The 23,362-nt window shown below is 32.8% G+C and overlaps 1 protein-coding gene across 1 annotated transcript in view; it reads left to right on the top strand.

Moving 5' to 3' along the window:
- The first annotated feature begins 39 nt into the window (after positions 1-39).
- Myo31DF (Unconventional myosin ID) overlaps positions 40-23,362 on the top strand; it is a 32,152-nt gene continuing 8,829 nt past the window's right edge. The window contains exons 1-5 of the mRNA XM_085194279.1: positions 40-281; positions 18,325-18,505; positions 20,727-20,848; positions 22,020-22,239; positions 23,128-23,325. Coding sequence (XP_085050405.1) covers positions 193-281; positions 18,325-18,505; positions 20,727-20,848; positions 22,020-22,239; positions 23,128-23,325 — 810 coding nt within the window. The 5' untranslated portion in view covers positions 40-192. The remainder of the gene's footprint in view (positions 282-18,324; positions 18,506-20,726; positions 20,849-22,019; positions 22,240-23,127; positions 23,326-23,362) is intronic.

Below are 23,362 nucleotides of genomic sequence, written 5' to 3'. Positions count from 1 at the left end.
GCCAGTCTAATAATTTTAAATTCTGTCAGTTTATAAAAAGCGGTCGTGGGGGGTGAATGTGCCTTATGTTTTTATTTTAACGGTTTGTTGATAGTAAATATTTGTTGTATACGCGATCCAAATACTACATTAAAACTGTATGAACACTTGTGCTTATTTAGTTAATGTGGATTGAAGAGTGGTGTGTTAAAAATGACGACTCAACCAGAAATTGGTGTGCCCGACTTCGTCCTGCTGGACAATTTGACAACAGACAACTTTATCGAAAATTTGCAACTGAGGTAAGTTCTATATTGTCTTAATATAAAGCTTATAATTGCGTACATTGCATATTCAGGTAAAACCCAGATGCGTTTAAATTTACTTGTTATGAAGTCAGCGCGCGGTGAATTTTTAAATGCATGTGAGCTTTTTGAAAGTTTCTGTTAATCGAAAAGCTGTTTAGAACGACACACGTTGTTTATTTCTTATTGTCAAGGGCTTGTTTAAAAGTATATTTTAATATTTATCTATAATTAATGTAAAGGCAAAATTTTATAGTCTCAAGTTTTTCTGTTATCACTTGAATAAATAATGTTATTGAAGTCAATAGCTCAGTTTGTTTTATAACACTAGTGTATTGCAACTATATGATTAAAATTGAAATGTTTGTTATTATAATTATGACAATTTTCTTATAATATTAATTGTAAGGCTGTAATAGTTAACATATTTTTTTAATCATGATTTTTAAGACTAGAAACTATTTTACATAGTAACATATTATTTACAAAAAAATATTACAATTTGGCTATAGGCTAATAAAATACTTAAATTTTAATCTGTTAAATATGTAACTCAAAATTATTTAGAATTCTAGATTTTTCTGCAAAATCACAAGGTTAAAAAATTACTAATTATATTTGCTTTTATAAGCTTAGTAGAAGTATCATTTATTAATAATAATATAGCATGTAGACTAGATTCATGGTTTTCATTTCTGGCACCACTGGCAAGACAAAAAAAGTATTCTGTAGAATTCCACTGCTTAGTGCACAATGTCTTGATTTTGATTAGAAAGCGGTGAACCTAGTGCCTTGACACTGTAAATACGCAATGTAAGCAATTATTATCTTTCTTATACCTTTCGCATACCTTCCAGCCCTATATAAATTTTAAGTCATTGCATCTAAACACCATTATTTTAGTAAAGCAAAGAAGTGAAAAGGAGAAAGAAAAAGTAAAAAGGAAATAATTATGTATGGAAATAATTATAACATTGTTAGAAAACAAAAAAAATTAAGCTGAAGTCTATTTCCAAGAGGAGATCTTGTGTTCTACATAATATTTTTCTATCCTTAGTGTAGAATAATCTTTTAAAAATACCATCTAATTTAATTCTACTGTCCCACAAAGAACTTATTGTAGTATATACTATATGTAACTTTTACTTGAACATTATATCACTAATTCATTAGATATGAGATACATGTGTTACAATACCCTCAGCATTGTTTATACAATGATACTGGACAATGGTAAGCTGTCATCGGCTGATGTCATCACTCAAGGTGTAATGCCTATTATTGCTTTTCCTTATTGTATGTTTATAAGAAAATTTACTAGTTCAATAGTTTTGTTTGTTATTAGTTTTATTGAATTTTATCTATCTTGAAACCATTGTGGTGCAGCAGCACAGTGTGACTGCACTGGTGGTTGTGGGTTTGATTGCCACTCATGGGAATGAATTATTTTCATTTCAACAAGACAAAGCAGAATGTGGAGATCCACCGCTCATAACACAATATCTCTAAAATTGGGTGATTAGTATATTATAAATTTAAACAGAGTATTGTATTTACTTATTGTCAATGCCTCCAAATTTTTTATGAGAATGGAGTGTCTTAATACTAGGTTCCCAGGTTCCCACCTACCCTACTATGTGCAGGCTACAGCATGGAGCTAAAAATCAGGATTGTATTGTAATTTGTATATACAAATTTTATATAACACTAGTGGTCTCCCACAACTTCATATTCCTAAAATATTAAAGCCGTTTTTTTCCTTTACCGTAGGAACTTCAAAAAATCCTCTTTTAATGTCCTACATTCCTCAAGAAATCTACATACCAAGTTACAGCATTCCACTCTGCACAGTTTTGGCTGTGCGTTGTCTGTCATTCACTCAGTAACTGATGTTGAGTTTTATATAGCAGTTTACATTTCTTATGGTTGTTCTTTCTCAATTAATTTTAATTTGTTTTGTAAATCATCTTACGTCGGCGGTACGATCGAGCCCAGTCATGTGCTAGGTAATTTTTATAAATAGATTTTATTTTGTTTCTTCATTGTAGGTTTGTTATTTCGGAAGATTGCATTTTACATTATGTATCAATAAGAAATAGTAACTACATTTATCTTCAAACAAAGTAAACCTAGTTTTAACATACTCCGTTTTCTCCCTTGATAATTAGAGAACAGAAACACTGCGTGTTGAGTGCCAAAAATCAACGTGGGGTTTTGTCTAAGTGTAATAGTGATTAGTGAAACTTTATTTTGTCTCTGTTTTCTATTTAAAAATAGTATACTCGACATGGCAAAGTCTAACTTTGAATTTTATTGAAATAACAATTTACTTTGAAATAAAATACTTCATTTGCGTAATATTTTTATTTTCATATACACTTATTTCTACTTGTTGATACTTACTATTATAAAGATGAAGAGTATTTTTGGTTGAACGAATTGAAAAAACTCTTTGTTTTCGTATAGTGAATCTATATATTAAACGACGTTAATCATTTCTATGCAATTGCACCTGCGGCCATTTACCTTAGGCACTTAGTGTGTCATACATAACCATTCACGGAGGCGAAGCCGTAGACAAAAGATAGTATTTATATATTTAAAATGCTTCATCGATAACGTATTGTAAATGTGTTTAACATGTCGGTCTTCAGGGATAGATATGATATCGCGGTCTTGTTCTTTGATCTTTTTGTGGGGAACTGTTCTAGGAAATGTTATTTTTGTCCATCTTGAACTGCTTAAGCAGCGTACTTTAACTTCTTAGAAGAAGCAGTTGTTGTTGACTTCATTAAGAGATATCACAACTGTTAATTTACTAACATATTTTTAAATTGTAGAGGCTTTTGTATATATTTTCTTATATTGATAAAAACCGCATAACAAATTGTTTAGTTACTAATATTAAACCCTACAAATAACGCCATATTCGCAATATAACTTAAAATAAAATGTCTAATAATGAGTACGTTCGCATACAGTTCGTATTAAAAACATCTAAATACATAGGTATTTTAGTTATGACTTATTGTATGCTCTCGGAGATCACATAGGCATACGCATGTCTCGATAACAGGGCGGTCAGGGGGAAACGCGAGTGTCTTAACACTTAATTTCCTGCTGAAAAACTTACTGAAAGATAATAAAACACTAAAATATATCTATTTCTGCACCCAAGTTAGAAAATATGCAGAAACGTTTTGTACTAAAACCACCATTGAATTGTTGTAAGAGAAAATGTTATTAGACCGCAAACGTGCACCGCGTTGTTTCAATGTAATGACTTCATTTCCACTTCACGGGATTACAAGACCTTTGTGCTGAATGCCGACTTGTTGTTTTCTCTGCTTTTCGTAAATATTAGCGTTGTGTTTGAAAAATGGAATATTATATATTTTTAATATATATTAATTTATATTTTATATATTTATATTTACTATATTTATATATTTTGTGGTAAGATAAAAAATATTATCTGAATATCTGATGATAAAAAAGAACTTGTATCCTGAAAAAGGTTTTTTATCGATAAGGCGATATATTGTTGATATTATTTTTTTTTAATTTATTGGAAACTTCACGGAATTGTTAGTTGTCTATGTGTATATATTTTTTGTGAACTAATTATTCTGTTTTTTTCTCAAATAATAATTACTTAAAACAAATTTATTTTTAACAAAATAAAAACCCGACTACATAAACAAAATTAATATTTGCCATCATCACTCGCGCCATCAAGGCAGTTCCATTGACATATAATTTATCAAAATCAATTCACTAGTTTAACAGTTACAAAGGAATAAGGAACGGACTAACATACAGGCGTACGCGCTATAAACATAACTCCCTTTAGTCTTTGCCGCAATCGGGTAAAGTCTTCCGAATCTTTTTTTAATCAATTTAAAATCAACTCTAGAGCAGGGTAGAGAGAGGGTACTTAGTGTTAAGACACTCTGTTACCAAAGTTTCCAAGTTTGTAAAGTCAAAATGAATAACGAATATATTGCTGTCGGTATAATTTACCTATTTTTTTGCATTTTTTTATATATGTAAATAATATATTAAAAATAGATAATATATTATCATAACATAGTTTACGTGTTTGTTGTTAAAATACTTTAACATGCAGATAAAGGTGGTGGTCACGTTCACATTATTTATTACGAATGGCACTTATCACTTATCAGGAGGGTTGGATACACGTGATTGACAATAGTCTAGTTTAGGCTAAATATTAAAAAGGGCAGAAGTAAATAGGTATATTTCTTGCAGAAAATTTAATTATAAAAATGGCTTTGTTTGGCTGATAGCGCTAATCTCAGAAACTACTGGTTCGTGAATTGAAATTTTTAACCGACTTTAGTATGAAAAGGAGGTTATCAATTCGACTGTATTTTTTTTTATGTTGCATATTCCATTTATCGAGGAAGGTTATAGGAAAGGCTTACTTAAATCACATTCATTTGCGTTTCGATGTATCTTAATAATTTATTCTTAGTGCACCTGTGGTCAGTTACCTCGGACAAGGATGTGTCATTTGTCTCATGCAGGCGAAGCCGCAGATATAAAGTATTTTTAACAATAATTCGGGTAACACTCACCTTTTTGTATAATATCGGCGAATAGGGAATTTAATAGCATTTTTTTTGTTATTATTAGATACTTTTGTAATATAATCTGTCTGGCTTTATAATGTTTCGACATCTAATCTTCAACATGTTTTTTTATCATTTTAGTGTCTCGTCTATTGATAAAGTTAATGGTAATAAGAAGATAAAGAAGAATAATCCTTCAATTTGCTTGGATTATATGTAGTTAATAATATATTTTTTATTGTTATTACGAAATATAGGTATATTTTCAAAATGGTTTATGTTAATGTATGAAATGAATCCTGTATTATAGTTTACGGTCACCAATATCTATGTATTTCTACGTATCTCAATATATATGTAATTTATTCATTATTTTCGTAGGTAGAGCGTCTGACTATAAACACACTACACGACTCGTGGGTTCGACTCCCAACTCGCTCGCTCTGCAAACACGATAAAACAGCGGCGCGAGATCTACCCGCTCTACGTGTAATACAGGTGTACTTGGGCGTTTATACAGATGTATTCCTTGACTTTAATTTGACTTTAACAGTGTTTTTTTTTATTATTCATGCTTAATTTTTTCTTAGTAAAAATTCTAGGGTGGTCTCCATTATTATATAGTCCTTTTAAACTGTAAATTATGATTTATACATTGAGTCTTATTTATACTGAAAAAAAAACGTTTGTCCTCAATTTATCATTTTCATTCTTCTTATACATATACTTAGCTATGCTTATTTAAGCATGTCGATTAAAACTATTAATAAAATGTCATGTTATTTTGCAAGCAAGACATCGTGTGCCCCAAGTGGGTCTTTAGTATTTGCCAAGTGGTTATTTCGTGCTCTGATTCCCTTACAAAGGTCGCATGTCAGTTTTTACACGTTTATATGTTAAAATTTCTGTTTTCTTTTTATTAAGGTAAAAGTTTTAAAGTTGTTTCGGGTTTAGATGAACCTTTACAGTTATATACCTTATACATCAGAAAAAAAAGAACACAGGCTACAATTTACTGTAACATTTTACACAATTTGAGTGTATTATAATAATAACTTTAAGCTGGCGAAGCCGCATGGGGGCCGCTAGTAAAGTATAAAAGTATTTTTTTAAGATGAGGTCTCTGTCTCTCCCTCTTATACGATAGATATCTTATAGATAGAAGAATAAGAAGAATTATTTTTTTATGTTTGTATATTATATACTTCACTTTATTATAATGTCTTAAATATGGCCTGTTAGAATTAACACAAGCTGCCATTATATGGATAGTTAATAATATTAAGACGTAGCATTTACAAGGGCCATTAAAACAATTATCAAACTTATCATATTCAAGTATTTTATCATAATTTAATTATTATGTTGTTTTACGGTTTTTTATTGCGAATAAATTATAATATTGGCGTGCGATAAAAGGTATTTTTTTATTTTTTTTTATGAAAATTGCTAAATGCGGGCCACGGTGTGAATCTTGAAATATATAGATAGCTATGTAAAAAAGTAAAAATATGTTTATTAAATAAATTGTCTCTTAAACCAACTCTTTTAGTATAAATCTTTAATTTAATTAATTGTTAATATAAGTATAAGTACGATTACTTAATCGCCACTAAAATTAACGTTTAACATAATTTTAATTGTCTATGTAAATTATAAAGCACCGATAAAAAGCCTGGAGGTAATATGTACATGAGTTAAATTAGTTTGCACTCAACTATGAGCAAAATTTATTTTCACAGATGCTACTTATTTTTAATTTAGCCAAGTTTTTTGTTAATTAGTTTGTTGCTTTTTTTGTTACAAGATCGTAAATGAAAATATTTTTTTCCCTCGAGTGTGAATCGAATCCACAACCGTCGCTGTGTGATGACGGCTTTATAAGTTAGTTATTAGCTTATTTTATAAGATGATTTATTTCTTATTATATTTTATAATCTAAGTCATATCTGCGCAATGTCTTCCCGGACATCAAGATATAGGTCGTGTCAGTGCCAACTATGATTGAACGGAGGAAACCGCCTTCGGATGTAATTTTCACCATCCTTTCTTTAATTCCCCCCATTTCATTTATTCATGCTTGATCTAAAAACGGTATGGCCTTGTACGATACAATGCAGTTTCATTAATAATAACATATGGTGCATTTACCGGTACTTTTGCATCGCAGTGTATAAAAATAAAAAAAAGTACAAAAAGTTTATAATCTACTTCAGAATTCAAAAAATCAATATTCCTACTTAAATGTTCTTTTGTTTAGTGTTATTATATTTAACTTGATTTTGTGCATATTAGACTATTTTTCGATTTTCGTTTAGAATCGAGACATTGGATATTGAATAGTGTAACTCAATGTCATACTTTATCTGGCCAGAGCGAGGCAATGACAATAATTAATATATAATAGCTACCACGAGTGGGGATCGAACTCCCACCCGGGGTAATGTTTATACTCGTATATAACTAGGTATAGGCCACTACGAGAGGACGTCCTCTTCTTTTAAACGCTCCAATTAAAACTCGAGTGCTTTCATCCAGCTCGACAGCGTAACTAGTACACATACATATATTATGAAGATTGCATTCCATATAAAGTACTTAAGTAAAGACAAAAGCGAAGGGCCCACATACTCTCTGACGTGCCTAATGAATGGTTAAGTGGCAAACGTATTAAGGCCGCCGGCCGACTTCGCGGGTCAAACGGTTGCGGTGGTCACGCTAAATGCTGTTCTCTGGTCCCATTCACGCTGTCTTGCATATGTTAATGTGATTGGTTTTTTGGGGTTCCGTTTCCGGAGGGTAAAACGGGACCCTGTTAACTAAGACTCTTCGTCCGTCTGTCTGTTCGTCGGTCATCAGTCAGCATCTCGTGGACTGTGATAGACAGTTCAAATTTTCACAGATGGTATACTTCTGTTGCTGCTATAATAATAAATATTGAAAAACGGTATAAAATAAATATTAGGTAAGAGGGAGGGTTCTTATGCAATAAAAATGATTTTTTTTAGTGTTTTTATGATACGAGACCATTCGTGCGCGAATCCAACCGATTCTTTGGCATAGCAAAAAGTCATAAGAATCGTAGTGTTAACACACTCCTTTCCCCACTTTCCACTAAATTACATACCAAAGAAGGGAAGTGAAAATAATTTAAATATTCCCCAAGTAGAGGTCGAACCCATAATCTCTTAAAAAAATAAAGGAATTCGAAAAGATTTTGTACTCTTTATAATTTTCTAATATATGTACGATGTAGACTTAATGTCTCTTACTTTGTTATTATAATTACCTTAACATTCTAGATCTTTGACTAGATTGTGACAGTATGTACCTACAAAGTACATTAAATATATTTTTATTGCTCTGTAAATTATTTTAAACTGCGTGCACGAAAGGAATTTTCTAATAAAAATAAACTATGAAAGTTAAGTTAAGTACCCACCAATTGATTCAATAATATTTAGATTTTCACCTTGACTGTCCATCGTCAATTACATATTATTGACATCTTTACGGTATAGCGTGGCGTAACAAAAATTTCTACTAGCGAAGATATTTCAATTAAATAATAAGCCATGCAATATTTAATATTTCATTTCCTCACTCCGGTAACAAAGCAAAGCAAAGAGGGGTGTTGAATTCTGGCAATCAACACGCAATGCCTTCAGAATTCGGCAGAAAGTGGGGAACGGAGTGCCTTAACACTAGCTTCCTTCTGCCTATCTATATGTACAAAAAACGGTAAACTTAAAAACTATTAAACAAGTCCAAACTAACAAAAAGTTACTCTTTTTGTTAAAAGAAGGTAAATAAAATTCCTTAGATCAAACAGCGTCTATCCGCCATCATGTATCAATCATCTTTATTTCTCACGAACAAACAACTATACAATTGACTTGAATATTCATTCTGCAACGGCCATTATATAAAAACTTCATTATGAACGGTCACGTAATATATAAAATTAGACTAAGGCTTGTTTCAAATGAAACTGAAATTATATTTTATTATATGTAATCCAATTCAGTGAGTGGTTCTCGGGTTCCCTCTGCCTACGATTCTATGTGCAGGATACACCGAAAGCTAAAAACAGTGAAATGTTAAAGACGTGATCATATCGGGGCTTTGAAAAATTAATAAAAAAAATATTGTTGTCGTTTTAGAGAAACAGCTAAAAAAGGAAAGCTTTTTTTAACTGACTTCTAAAAAGGAAGAGGTTATATACTCAACTGAACTTTTTCCCACTTAGCCTTATGCTTTATTCCTTATATTAGAGTCATAATCTTGCAAAAGAATTTCAACTGTTAAGATCTTCCTTGAGATTTTCAATTTCTATAGTAGAATTACAATTAGTTTCTCTACAATTTTATATGTATTTCTTAACTCGCATCATGTAGGACACAAATGAGTGTGCATTCACAACATTTGTTTAGGTGACATCATTAGCGGTGTAATCTGTGGTCGATAATTGCAGCTCTAATAGCGTGAAGTTACCTCATTCTCTCAACTAACAATACACTCGTATGTACCTATCTACATAGCTGTAGATTGACTTAAGTTATTGTATGTAAATATACTAGTTGTTATTAAATTTGTTTTTGTGTTAATTCTTAAAAAAACAGGTTCACATGTCTCATAAGGGTATGTAGAGGGAACCTAGGTTCGTATTTATAAACCGCTCTCAACTCTGGGATCGATCTTGAGATGCCGTTCTCATTCGTAAATTATAATCTATGAATGAAAGCTGGCATAGATCCGGCCCTAGATCGATATTAGAATTGAGAACGGTTATTTAGAGTTCGATTTCCAAATTTTCTCTAAAGTTTTATAAGACAGCGGGTTGAGTGGTGAAACTCGAACCTGCGATTCGTGTTAACAGGGCGAGAGAATCTTTGATACTATCCAATTAATTTAAATTTTCTTTAAATTTAAGTAAAAAACAAAATCTTATTTAAAAGGAATGTCTTAGTTTCAGTGTAGTACTAGGCGTTGTCACGCTCCGATGGCACTTATAGGCTGTGTAAATAGCACCATCTGAATCATAATAATATGACGCAATGCTGCGTTTGGTCTGTCCTCCTTAATGTCCTTGAGGGTTTTTGTGGTTGAGTACCACTTTAATGGTAATTTAGTGGTCTACATTTTTAATTATTTTTAAACTGTACTGTGTGTACGAATCTCTGTTTTGGTAAATGAAAAAACGATCCTTCTCCACCTCGTCACTTTTGAGAATACGTTATCGATGGTGTGGGAGGAAGGTCACGTGAAAAGTTTGAAGAACCCTTAGAGAATGTGTAAAGAGGTTGATGTCAGTGGTCGAGGTGAAAGATGTACCTATGCAAAAATCGTAGCGTTTGGCTCTCTGTTCTCTGGCTACCGCGCTAGTGATTAAAAATGTTATTTTTCTACCTAATATAGGTAATTCTTATATCCCTTAAAAAATAGTAAATTGAAAAAGCATTTATTCTGTTAATACAATACAGAAAATCGAACCTACAACCACCGACAATACAAAATACTAATACAACTAAAAGTTATTAGCAAACAACATTTTGTATATTATGCAAATCAACAAGATTGAAGCGCGAACGAGTTCTTCGCCTCGTAAATAGACTGGCTGTTATTTATATACCTACCTACATATTTGAACGTCACTTCCGCTGCGTTTACCTTGATACGGCTTAGGGTAATCTTATTAAATGTTTGTATTTAATGGTTTACCTTTTAAAGTTGGCGACGTTATAGCTGAAAGTCTCGTATTTTTACTTCTTAAGTAATTATTTGATTTGGTTTTGTTTTGTTTTGGTAATGGGGATAGTTTTGTTACGCGCCGGCCTAAGAACTATGTCGGACGCAAGTGCCTTGCTATACCAGGGACGCCCAAGGAAGCGCTGGTTGGATGTCGTGATGCAGGACATGAGAGCCAATAGTCTAACCACCGAGGATGCAAAAATCGTACAAAGTGGAGTAGGTTGAGTAGGAAGACAGACCCTGGTAATAGCCGGGATTAATGCCAGGAAGAAGAAGAATGGGGATAGTTTTGTTATGATTAATTAATATATCCGATATACCTACATATTATATACGGTGGTGGGTGTTGAATTTAGCCACTCATCACGTACCATCTCAAGAATTCGGCATTAGTATATCTAGAGACATATTATGGGTTGGGAGGAGGGTGGCTGGAGTTTAGGTTTGAAGGCAGTATTCCGCACAGAGCAGGGTAGGTATAGGGAACCTAGTATTAAGATACTTCATTCCCCACTTTCCACATAATTTTAGAGATCCTTTTCCTACACTCATAAAAATGAGAAACGGAAGTGCCTTAACATTCTGGAGTTCTAGCATGATATTTAAAAAAAACATTAAATTAATTTTGAACATGTGTGATAAAATTATATATTTAAAGAAAAACGTGGAGCTTTTTTTTGGCGACGATAGCTTAACAGAATTTAAGGAAAAAACGTGAGAACTGTTACAGTAGCGTTTAGAATACGAGTATAACGTAATAAATTATATATTTACGTAATCGTGACACAGTTTAAATATCTGTCAAATACGCATGTGGGATCTATATTTTTTTTAATATTATATTTTTTATGTCCAAAATGGATTATGGCCAAATACTTTCTGCCCACCTCTTTAAAAGAGATCGAGGTAATAATATGTGGGTGACTCTTTTCTCTCTTGCTTAGAAATGTGAACTTAATAAAAATCTAAATTTAACGAAGTTTTATAACCACTATTAAAAAGATACCTAAAATTTTATTATACAACATAAATATATCCTGACGACTGAATACCATGCTTTTCATCTATTCTTGTAAACAGAGAAGCATCTTCATCTTCAAAGTCTACACGATCGTGGCCGCTGTCTAAATTCCCAACCTAATAGTGTAGTTGTAAAATCACAATAGAATAGTATTTTAATATGTTAGAGTCACGTCGGCACGTTAATAGTGCGTTTTAAGATTTTATAGCCGTATGATCTATTTTTATATCTAGTTCATTCTGTATGTCTGTTCCTTGTGGATATGCTAACATGGCGTAGGGGGGCTGTGGTTCCTGGTTACTTCGTGGGTTGTAGGTTTGATTCCCGTTTAGTGAAATTATTATGTTTTTTAATTGTATTTTTATCTGTTTTTAGACAAAGTGCGGTTGCGGAACTCATTCCGCCAATCAGTGTCTTGTTAGTGTCTAGCAATGTCTTGAATTGTGGCGGAAAGTAGAGAATGAAGTATCTTGACATTTCGTTTTTCGGTTTCTCTGCGGAAACTGCTTTTTAAAAGAGATGGGTAAAATTTTAAAATAGGTATATTTTGGTGACTCTACTCACGCCTTGTCGGTTTGTTTCTTTAATGATTTTTGGTAATTTTCTCACGCCTCTTTACTACATTCAATAGAAGTGAAATGGTTCTTGCTGAAGTAACTTTCGATGTTCATTTTTAATGCATAATTAACAATTGTTACGTTCACTTGAGCACAAGTTTTTTTGGAAGTAATAATAAGTCACTCTCCGCCTATTTTAAGTACTACCTGACGGCGGAACTAAACACCGCGTTTTGATTTAACTAATCGTTTACATTATAAGTATTTATCCCATGGGACTTCAATTTATGTATATAAACAGTAATTTGCTTATAGGTATAATTACATAACGTTTTAGTCATCTAAGCTTAAAGACCTCGGCCCAAGGGCCAGACGTCCTCGAAGGATCCTGTTTTGGTGCAGCACGTGCCTGTCATATGTTGACACGCTTTCTACCTAACAATGAGGGTCGCGTAGTGTTGTGGTCAACATGAGTATGTGTACACATAAATTTGTATGTATGTACATATATGTGTGTGTGTGTGTGTGTAATATGCATCTTTGTAGCGATTCGATTTTATTGGAAAGTGACCCCTCAAAACTTTTGATATATTAGGTACCCACCCACTTTTGAGTACCGAAACTGTGCTATTGAAAATATTTTGGTTTTCTTCATAAATGTAGAGACGATTTCATAGAGCGAAGTAAGTTATCTTTGTTCTAATCTTTCTATACTTGTCCCGTAAAAAAATACGAAAATTAACTAAGAAACCTCTTTTAGTTTTTTTCTGTCTGTCCCAATGACATTTATCAATTTAAAAACTTTGAACTAGAAGATGAAATTGTTAATAGCTATGTCAATGTTTAAATTAAACAACTAACTATTTGTGTGTGCAATAAAGATATATTCTATTCTAATACTGTTTTACCTAACTAATATAAAATTATACCTTCGATTGCGTTTTTCTGTTACACTCCCTGAACTAGGACATTTCCGGAAATTGATATCAACCCTACCCCGAATATTCCCCTTATATTATATTTGATGTTAGGAAATTTTGCGTTATATAGTCACACTCTAGTCTTTTATACTTTCAAAGTAAAACCTATATGTGTGTATGACTCACGAGCAAAAATGTGTCCATGCGATATCGTATCGAAATTTATCAGCAATGCCGAGTTTATCACCTGTATCGCCGTTTATCTACTGGACTATGAAGTGGTTACTCGATATATAATAATCGATATCGGGGTTTTTTATTTATTATCTATACTAATTAACTAACTCTTATAGTGCAGGTGTTGTAATGTATAAATAAAATAGTTTCATTGCAGTAGGTCGTCAGATCGAATTTGGCTATTACGTTAAATACTAGTATTATATTTTTCATAAAGCCCTTTGAAATAAATATATAATATTCAATTTTTCTACCTAGACTATTTTTTCCAGTCATTCGATTTTCTGAAGAAATACTTTCTCGCGGTACAAATAATCTGCGTCTCCAAAAATCTATTTATTTTTTTGTTATAGAACCTCAACAATTTATGTTTTAAATAATTCATATTTCATTCAGAAGAATGAAATATGAATTATTCTCGATGTTTCATACTAATTTTCAATGCTTATTTTACTCCCTTAGGGGTTTCCAAAATTCCAAATAGGTAGGTACTCTACAAAGAACTTATAGGCAACATTTTAAAGATTTTTTAAATATTTAAGAGTAGAGTTTTATTAACTAAGTTTAATGTATGCTTATGTTATATAAACTAAGTGATCAGACAATAAGCACTGCAATGAGAAGTGATCTGTTTATTTATCGATTTAATATGGCGCCACACTGACCCACTCATATTTTTAAAATATAAATTGTTATAATTAATATGTTAGATATTATTACTAGTTTTTGTATTTCCTTTTATTTTAAAACACTTTACTTTATTTTGAGTAGTGCAGTTTAATAAAATGTCTCTTGCTCAGAAACAAAGATTCAAACGTGTAACTATCGCTTTTAGGCTTTAACCATGAATCCCAACTGTTTCGCAGATATAGAATATTCTGATTTAAAATATATGGAAATATAAATAGATTTTTTAAATTCTTATTATTACTTCTAAGATATTTTATTATGATAACAAACATTATAGCTCAATTAAAGCACGTTTATACGATCTCCATACTTAGTTTATTAATAAATGACGTAAATACACATATTATGTATACGAATGGTGATTCACGTTTTGAATGATGCTATTTTTCTATGATTCACCCGCATTAGCATTGCTAAGACCGCCTGCTTGTCACAATAGCCGCAAACAATGGGAACGATTAAACGATACATACAAAAAATGGAAAAATATTGTTGAAATATTATAATTAATGTATAATTATATATAATTTGGTTAACCATCTTTGATTTCGAGTAGGTTTGTTATAATGGTTGTGCTAATAACGTCTCATGGTTATTGAGACCAGTAGTAGAGACGCAGGTGTTCAGTGTACCTTTTTTTAAATGAGAAAAATGCAAAAACACAGAATATACAGAATAGCAGGTACTAGCGAGGATGTCACAGTGAGAATGACGAACGTGCTCAGCTGGTTTGGGCATATCGAACGAATGAGTGATGAAAGAATGGCAAAAAAGATCTATGATGGAAAAGTGAGCGGTAAGAGAGGTAGAAGGAGACCTCGGTTGACCTTCGAAAACACAGTATAAAAGATACTGGAGGAAGGTCACGTAAAAAGCATGAGGATCGACCGGAGGGCATTTATGAAGAGGTTGATGACATTGGACGAGGAGAAAGAGGTATGTAGAGACCGTAGCGTTTGGCGCTCCGTTCTCTCTGAGTACCCCGCTAGGGATAAAGCGTGAAGCTATGTATGTACGTAAAATCCAAAAAGATAAGATAGTAATGTCTCTATGATTCTGTATGTTAGAATTAAAGTATACAGTCGTGGCGCAGGGAACAAACGTGCGAGTGTGAACGCGACGGTTGTGGGTTCGAATAATATATTTAATATTGACATTTCCTCGCTCTGGTTAAGTTACCAGAGAGTACCAAGCTAGTAGCTAATGCCTCCAGAATTACGCGGAAAGTGTGGAATGGACGTTAACTTAAAAGGAACGTAGTATCTTAACACTAGGTTCACAGGTTCCCTCTGCCGGTTCTATGTGCGGGGTACAAAGTGATGCTAAAAAAATGTGACACTATTTACTTTTAAACATTCTCTCTTGAATGCCCGACCGTGACAACGTCAATGCCATACAAAATCTTAAACCTCATATAGTCTTACGTTAAAAAGGATTGTAAGATATATATTTTTTAAAGGCATTTCATGTTCTAACCATAAAAATATGCCCTTAAAATATCTATACAGAAATAAGTATAAGAAAGACCTCATTGGTGGTTGATCTTGAACTAAAAACCGGCCTCTGCGCGTGAGCAAGTGTTGACGTCACCGTGCAGCTTTTGAACTTGACAATCGAAATACTGTATATTTATATTACATGAGTATATAAGTTAATCATATATTTTTTTTTAATTTTATATTTATTATTTTTTTTAGCTCCATGATACAGCATGAATGATTCTCTATGACCGGTCTCATAGTAGCGGAACTTAACGCCGCACTTTGACTTCTTATTAGAGCGGGGAAAGTACTAAATCCATCTCCCGAATGGGAATGGAATGCACAACCGTCGCGTTTACAGTCAGGCTCTGTGCCCCGTGACGGCCCCAATTACTAAAAACTAAATAAACAAAAATTACGAATTTTCTTACTATAAAATTCTATTACTATAAAATATTATTAATGTTAATTAAAATTTATGTTTTGTTCTTAATTCACGAAATGTATTTGGGGAGATGACGCCATATGTTGTTTAATACTTCATAATAATCACTGTTGGTTCGTTCAATTAGCTAAGATATTCTTTGTATTTATATCTGTATTTTTCGTATGGCAGGATAGGCTGAGGGAATTTAGTGTTATGGCACTCCGTACCCTACGCATCTCCCTATTTACGAGACATTGTGTGATGAATAACTGAACACAACGCAGCACTTTGTCTTATTACCAGAGCGAGAAAATGAAAATAATATTTTCTTTCTCCTATTGGGAATCGAATCCACAACCGTCGAGTTTACGTTGCATATATTTATGTTTAAAATGTGTAAACGTAAATATGTTAAATGGCGAATGGAGTATCTTAACATTAGGGTCCCTCTGCCTACCCTAATATATGAGGGATACAGCGTAAAACTGTTTTTTTATTATTTTAAAAGTTTTTAACTAGGAAGACACATGTATATAATTATAAAATAGTTAGGTATTTAGTACGAGTACGTCCTCAACAGTGGCACTAAGCCCAGTATTTAGGTCGGCTCGTTTGGCGCACTCCAGCGCGAGCTTTGCTGAATGCCGTTTTAATGATGCACACACTCATGTAAAATTACTTCCAGATTCCAGTGCCAATTGTGGGTTCGATTTCTTGGTGGAGCTCCGGTAGACATAGTGTTGTTTTGGGCTCTGTCACTTTTCAAGTTTCTAGTATGACTGACTCTAGGTTCTCTTCCATGACTAATTTATATTTCTTATTAAAACTCTGATTTGTATGTAAATAACACTATAGATGCTATCATTTTCATTGATGTACTTTACATTAGATTAGATTTATTTTTTTTCGCGGGTAGGAGGTCAAAAAGTCTATATTAGATTAACTTGCAAGTATTTTGACTCGTGTGACATCTCTAGCTAAGATTATATTTATAGATCTTGCGCTTCGGGACTCGTATTAAAATACAATTTACGTTTCTTCCGCATTCAGCAGAATATGAATGTAAGAAGACTTGAATCGTCAAGTTACAGTTTTGGAAGTCAGATCTGTCAGTCCTACAGGAACGTACTACCATCTTGGAAGTAAGTTCTGCTTAGAGCAGCAGAACATATTTCCTCCAAGTCGGATGTGAAGCTGCTACAATGGCGCTTCTAGCTAAAATTTATATCCGATAGTAAATATAAAATTGTACAGTTACCTATTACATTTACTAACATAATCACTATTATGAAAGTTGGATGAATCTCGATGATTTATGCTTTCCATGATCACACTGTGCGCTGACATGCGAGGGTCAACGACCTCTAGGTTATGAATTTTGGCACGCGAGACAAAAAGAAATGGCGATTGTTTTTTTTTTTTAAAAGTCATTGATGATGAACGAAATGAATTTACATACAGATTATAAATAGCTATTATTGAAAAATATATTATATACTTTATATGCTTAGGTAAAGTTGTTTGATTTATTCTCTAATAGGTTTTTTGTATTTCAGTTGAAATTTACCTAATGAACCTGTGGTAATGGATTCTGATCTTACTTGTGGGCATGATTATATAAAATTTATTCGTTTCCCTGGTCTAGAAAGAAGGACTGCTGCGTTCTGCATTAGACACCTGATGCCTCTTTAGTATGAGAGAAAATAATAGAGTCACGCCTATATTGTAATTTGTAAAAAAAAAGCTACCAAAGCTCATACTAGTTATTAACATAATACTCAACGTTATTTAATAAAAACAGCAGGCAGGGGGACCCTAGTGTTAAACTTAGGACCTGAGGTTCCCCCACTTTCCGCTCAATTTTTGAGACGCTGGGTGTTCAGTGGAGAAACTCCACGACGCACTTTATTAAAATTATTTATTACCTCAATTTTATTGATAATTCATTAAATAATACCGTCAACGAATAATAAATTATTTTCAGACTATTAAACAGGTGGATTCTAATTACCTTTGTAATATCAAGGTCGCAGATTCAATTAATGCCACGATTAAGTGTTTGTAATTGCTCTCTTTCTTAAGAAGACATGGTATTCTTTTTTTTTTTTTCTTTTTTTAAATAGGCACTACCTGGTGGTAGGAAAAGAGAATCGAGTGAAAGATCATTCTATTTTTTACTTTTTATATTTTTAGAGACATGTTTCTGTTCTAGAAAAAAAGCATTGTATTTAAAAAAAAAAAACATCTCTACATTGCATAATAAGCAAGTGACATTTATTGAAGTTATAAGTCTTATATCAATCTCTTATAGAATTCTATGATTCTAGAATTTATACTAAATTAAGTTTACCATTGTTGCAGATTTCAAAATAACAAAATCTATACGTACATAGGCGAAGTGCTGGTGTCAGTGAATCCATACAAGAACCTCGACATCTATGGCCAGCAGCACATGGCGCAGTACAGGGGGCGCGAGATGTTCGAAGTGCCCCCCCACGTGTATGCTGTGGCTGACGCCTGCCAAAGGGTGTTACGGCAACAGGTGTGAATATAAGGAAATAGACTTTTTTAGCTTTAAGCTAGGAGGATAGACAGAGGGAACAGAGTGTTAAGACACTCCGTTAGCAATGTTCCGCCCAATTTTAGAGATATTGAGAGGCGAGAAGCTTTACCTCTCCGCCACAACTGCCTATTCTTTTTTTATGTGGAGAATGTAATGGCGTAACACTGGGTTTACCTCTGTCTATTCTATATAATACAAGAGATTTGTAGAGATAGTTAGAAAAATAATAGTCTTTGTGTTGTTTTTTTAAAAACTTATTAAATTGTCAAATTTATTTCCTACGCTTTATTTTTGGTTTTTTTTCTACTGACACTGACTAAAATTTAAATCTCTCCAAAAAATCTCTTTAAAATATTATCCATAGATTCTGTGTAGTTTCTTCCTCTATGTGTAGTCGTTCCTTTATGTAAGTTTTGTACCTAAATATATAATCCTTAATATTCGTTTTATTCTTAATTTATACATTGGAAAATATATTAGTATGATTGATGGTTATTGCTTAACCTATAGTTTACGATATATAAACTGTAGTTTACGATAAAAGCTACGGAAGTTAATTTAGACTTGGTCGATTTGTATGTCCATTAAAAGACGTTATATGGCCTAGGATTTTAGTTTTTTTATTATATTTCATTGCCTCGAATGGGAATCGTGTCCCTAACCTGTTCCATTTTCCACGATGGTGCCTCTGGCCACATAGGATTTTGTTTTCTTTGAAATTTCAATAAAAGATTATTTCATTGTTAGGATAATAAACTATTGAAATGACGTAAAGCAATAGTAGACCGCGGCGTAGGTACAATTGGCACAGGTTGTTTCTTTTTTCAATTTTGAGATTATATGTATTTTTTAAATCTAGTAAAATTAAATAATCCATCAAAATAAAAAATAAAAACATCGTCCATCAATTCGTTAAACATTGTAATAATTAACGAATACTTAAGAACATGACATGCTTTTCTTCAGCTCTAACTTGATGTACGACGCGCGTTGAAGTAGTTACTATACTATTACGGACAAAAGTAGCACAGTTTAGTGTCCATTGTGTCGGTGGCGTGTCCATTCAAGGAGTTAAGCGGCGGCAGTCAATATGGGCGCGAATTATTCACGCTTCGACCACCCGTACGGCTCCTTTGATGTTGTCCTTATGTTTTAAAATACTTGCTACAGATAATGGATGAACATTTTGAAGTTTATTAGCGTTGTTTTGGGTTAGTTTATTAAGTTTTTGTGTTTTTAGTTATATACATAATTTTTAGCTTTACGTTGTATTGCGGGATAGCAGGATAGGCTGAGAACGTAGAGTTAAGACATTACATTTCCTCTTTTTTTCGCTCTCATAATAAAGCAATGCCTCGAGAATTCGGAGGAAAGTAGGGTACTGAAATGTCTAAATCGGAACGGAAAAAAAAATATTATTTTAACAAACTGATCTCTCAAACTAATGCTGTAACTCCATTCTAACAACATGCAGTATATCTATATTCGGAGAATATGTCAGTATGAAATGTCAGTAGTTTCTCATTAACCTGCAAAATGCGTAAAACAAGCCATGAATCTCGCCTTCATTAAATCAAAGCTGTCAAAACGACAATGAAATGTGTTGCCATTTACGACACACGGAAAGGGCAGCGAAAGAGCCGTAAAGTTCACGCGGCATTACTGACCGTAAAACCAGAATAGTGTCTGTCTGTCTATAGCACCACTTAACGATGATAGCTGGTCGTTTCCAGTGGAAAATCGGGATTGCCAATTTACCTGAGAGATGGAATGGAATGGAATAGGTTACAGTCGCGGGTTGTTGTTGTGTAATATAATGTTGTTAAATTGTCGTAGCAGTCTTTTGTTTTTTGTTTTAACCGATTTAAAAAAAAAAAATTCTATAGGATTTCCGTAGGTAATGCTTTGATTGGATGAAATTTTTATAATAACTTTATACTTTTCTTCAGGTTATCTTTAGGACAAGGTATTTCTAATGCATAAGTTCTCAGTAATATTGAATCCTTCAAACTATTTTGAGAGTATTGTCATACGACGTTTTACATACTGACTGATCGTAAATAAATTAATAGTAAATGAAAATAATTTATTCCTTCAGGTAGGAATAGAACCCGTTTATAGTTGGACGCTGTGCCGCTGCGCCACCATGGCGACAGTGTAATGATAGAGTTAGAACACTCATTTTTTTATTCTTATTCAGGGAAGAGATACATGCGTCCTTATATCGGGTGAGTCGGGTGCGGGGAAGACGGAAGCTTCGAAGTTCATCATGAAGTACATAGCCGCGAACACCATGCAAGTGCATAGAGAATATATTGACAGGTAAATATTTAATTTTATTTTATTTATCTTCTTTTATCATGTGAATGCATCGATCTATGACATCGATGCATTAATGGCGAAACTTAACGCCGCCCAAAATTCTCTCCAAGGCTCTTTTCCTCTCTACGAAACCTAACATGACAATATTTTATTTCCATTCCATTAAACATCTTTACTTATTTTTTTTATCTTATTCTTATAATAGAATTGAAACTGTTCGATGTCGGTACATAGAAGGTACCTACCTAAGGAAAATTGTTGTTGCAGACATTTAACTAATTTTTAAAATTTTAATTTTTTATCTGTTCGTTGATATGTCTGCTAGTCTGTGCATTTGTTTACGTTCGTATAAGCCACGGCTTTACCGATTTATATGCAGTTTGCACTATTTTCTTTTGACAAGCTTCTTTAACATTTAGTATAATGTTTTAATTCAATAGGTTCATAAATAAAAAAAAGTAATATCATATATTATTGAATTGACTAAAACTATTATGATTCTCTTAAAAATGATAATATTAATTAATAGAACACGTAAGTAATCCAGTTTAGTAAATAAATATTTGTGTAGTTCAAGCGGGCGAAGCTGCGAGCGGGACCCTATTTATTAATATATCTTAATTCCATTCTGTAGTCCATTCGATGGCCAATATTAAAATTTGAATAGTAAAGTGACACAATATTCCTACCTACGACGCATGCAACCACATTAGTGCATCGGCCTTGCGGTACTAATCTAAATGTATGTATGTACATGTATGTACTTAATCGTAATGCTCGCCTACAATTTACTTTGTATTGCAATGTAAATGAATTTTATTTTTTAAATTTTATTAGAATTTATATTATCCTGGGTTTTTATATAGGTCAATTTATATGAAAGCTATTTTTTTTTATCATAGACTTTAGTCGTCCGTGCCATTTTTCTTGATTTAGTTTTAGTTTTTGTGAAGTGTGAAGTACGATCACTCTATTCGTTAATAGTTGTGTTCTTCAGGCATATAAGAATTTCAATGTAACTTAATAAGAGTGTACGGCTTAGTGGTCAGAGAATTTAGATTGTCTTCAAGAGGCGCGAGTTCGAGTTCTGCTATGTTAAAAAAAACGATAAAAAATATTGTAATTAAATCTTTATAAATGTTAAAAATGTTCATTTTTTTTTATTTCACAGAGTAAAAAACGTTTTAATACAGTCAAACTCCATATTGGAAACTTTTGGTAACGCGAAAACGAATCGCAACGACAACTCCTCGCGTTTCGGCAAGTACATGGACATACATTTCGATTATAAAGGGGACCCGATAGGTGGTCACATCAGTAACTACCTCTTGGAGAAGAGTAGAGTGGTGAACCTTCAGCCTGGCGAAAGGAACTTCCATTCTTTTTATCAGGTATGTTATTGTTTTCTCAATAATTATGCAGGAAATTCCCTATTTCTACCTGGTTGACTACCCTGTTATTATATAAGGAATACAGCATTAACCTAAAAAAAAGTCACATCAGTTTTAAATAGAAGAATATTGATAAAGTGACGCCTTACAAATAGTTTTATTTCAAAGGCATGCATCAATTACATTAGAATGTTTTTGTTAGGTTTACATGAAACCGCAGTAAATAATGTTTCCACTATTTTAAATACTGGCTTATCTAATGTTTTTTTGCATATGTATGGGTAAATATTGTGAATAACATGTTAATTAATTATTAGGCCAGTCGTGGCGCAGGGGCAGAAGCGTGCGATTGTAAACGCGACGGATCGTAGGTTCAAATCCCACTCGAGGAAATTTAATATTTAATATTTTCGTTTCCTCGCTCTGGTAACCGCTGAGTTCTAAAACTCGGCGGAAAGTGTTGAACGGTATTGTCTTTATGGGAACGGAGTGTATTAATACTATATGCTCAGCTATCCTCTGCCTATCCTGCTGTGCTGGATTCAATGAGAAGCATAAAAAAATCATATGAATTATGAATGTATAGCTTTCCAGGTTTTTTCGAAACTAAGCCGTGTATAATGTATTTCTAAAAATTTAAACAATTCCACTTGCAGGAATCTTACCAGTATTCAAAATATCTATATTTTCCAGTTGTCTGTCTCTCATATTACAATTGCTTTTTTATTTTTTTTCTAAAGTATACTTTAAATTTTATATTTTATAGAAACGTGGACATATGTAATATTTTTAATGTTTGTCTCTCCTCATTCACATTATTACGCACTTCTAACAACTAAAGTTGATTAAAGTAAAAGCTTACACAATTTTTACTTATAATTTTTACAGCTTTTAAGCACAAACAATACGCACACAAAGAAATACGGACTCAACTCGAGTGCTGTATACAAAATTCTTGGCAATGAGAGGGCCACGGCACAGGACTCCAAGCTCTATAGTGTTACAAATAGTGCCTTTAATGCCCTGAACTTTTCACCGTCGGTGGTTGATGATATATGGAGAATCGTCGCTGGAGTCATACTTTTGGTGAGCCTTTTTATTCCATTTAATCGTTTAATGTTAT

The sequence above is a fragment of the Heliconius melpomene genome, chromosome 12 (assembly GCF_056956725.1).
Source record: "Heliconius melpomene rosina isolate 202511_hmr_F chromosome 12, ASM5695672v1, whole genome shotgun sequence".
Taxonomy (NCBI): domain Eukaryota; kingdom Metazoa; phylum Arthropoda; class Insecta; order Lepidoptera; family Nymphalidae; genus Heliconius; species Heliconius melpomene.
Note: the sequence above shows the minus strand (reverse complement) of the source record. Positions and strands in the feature narration are given on the sequence as shown.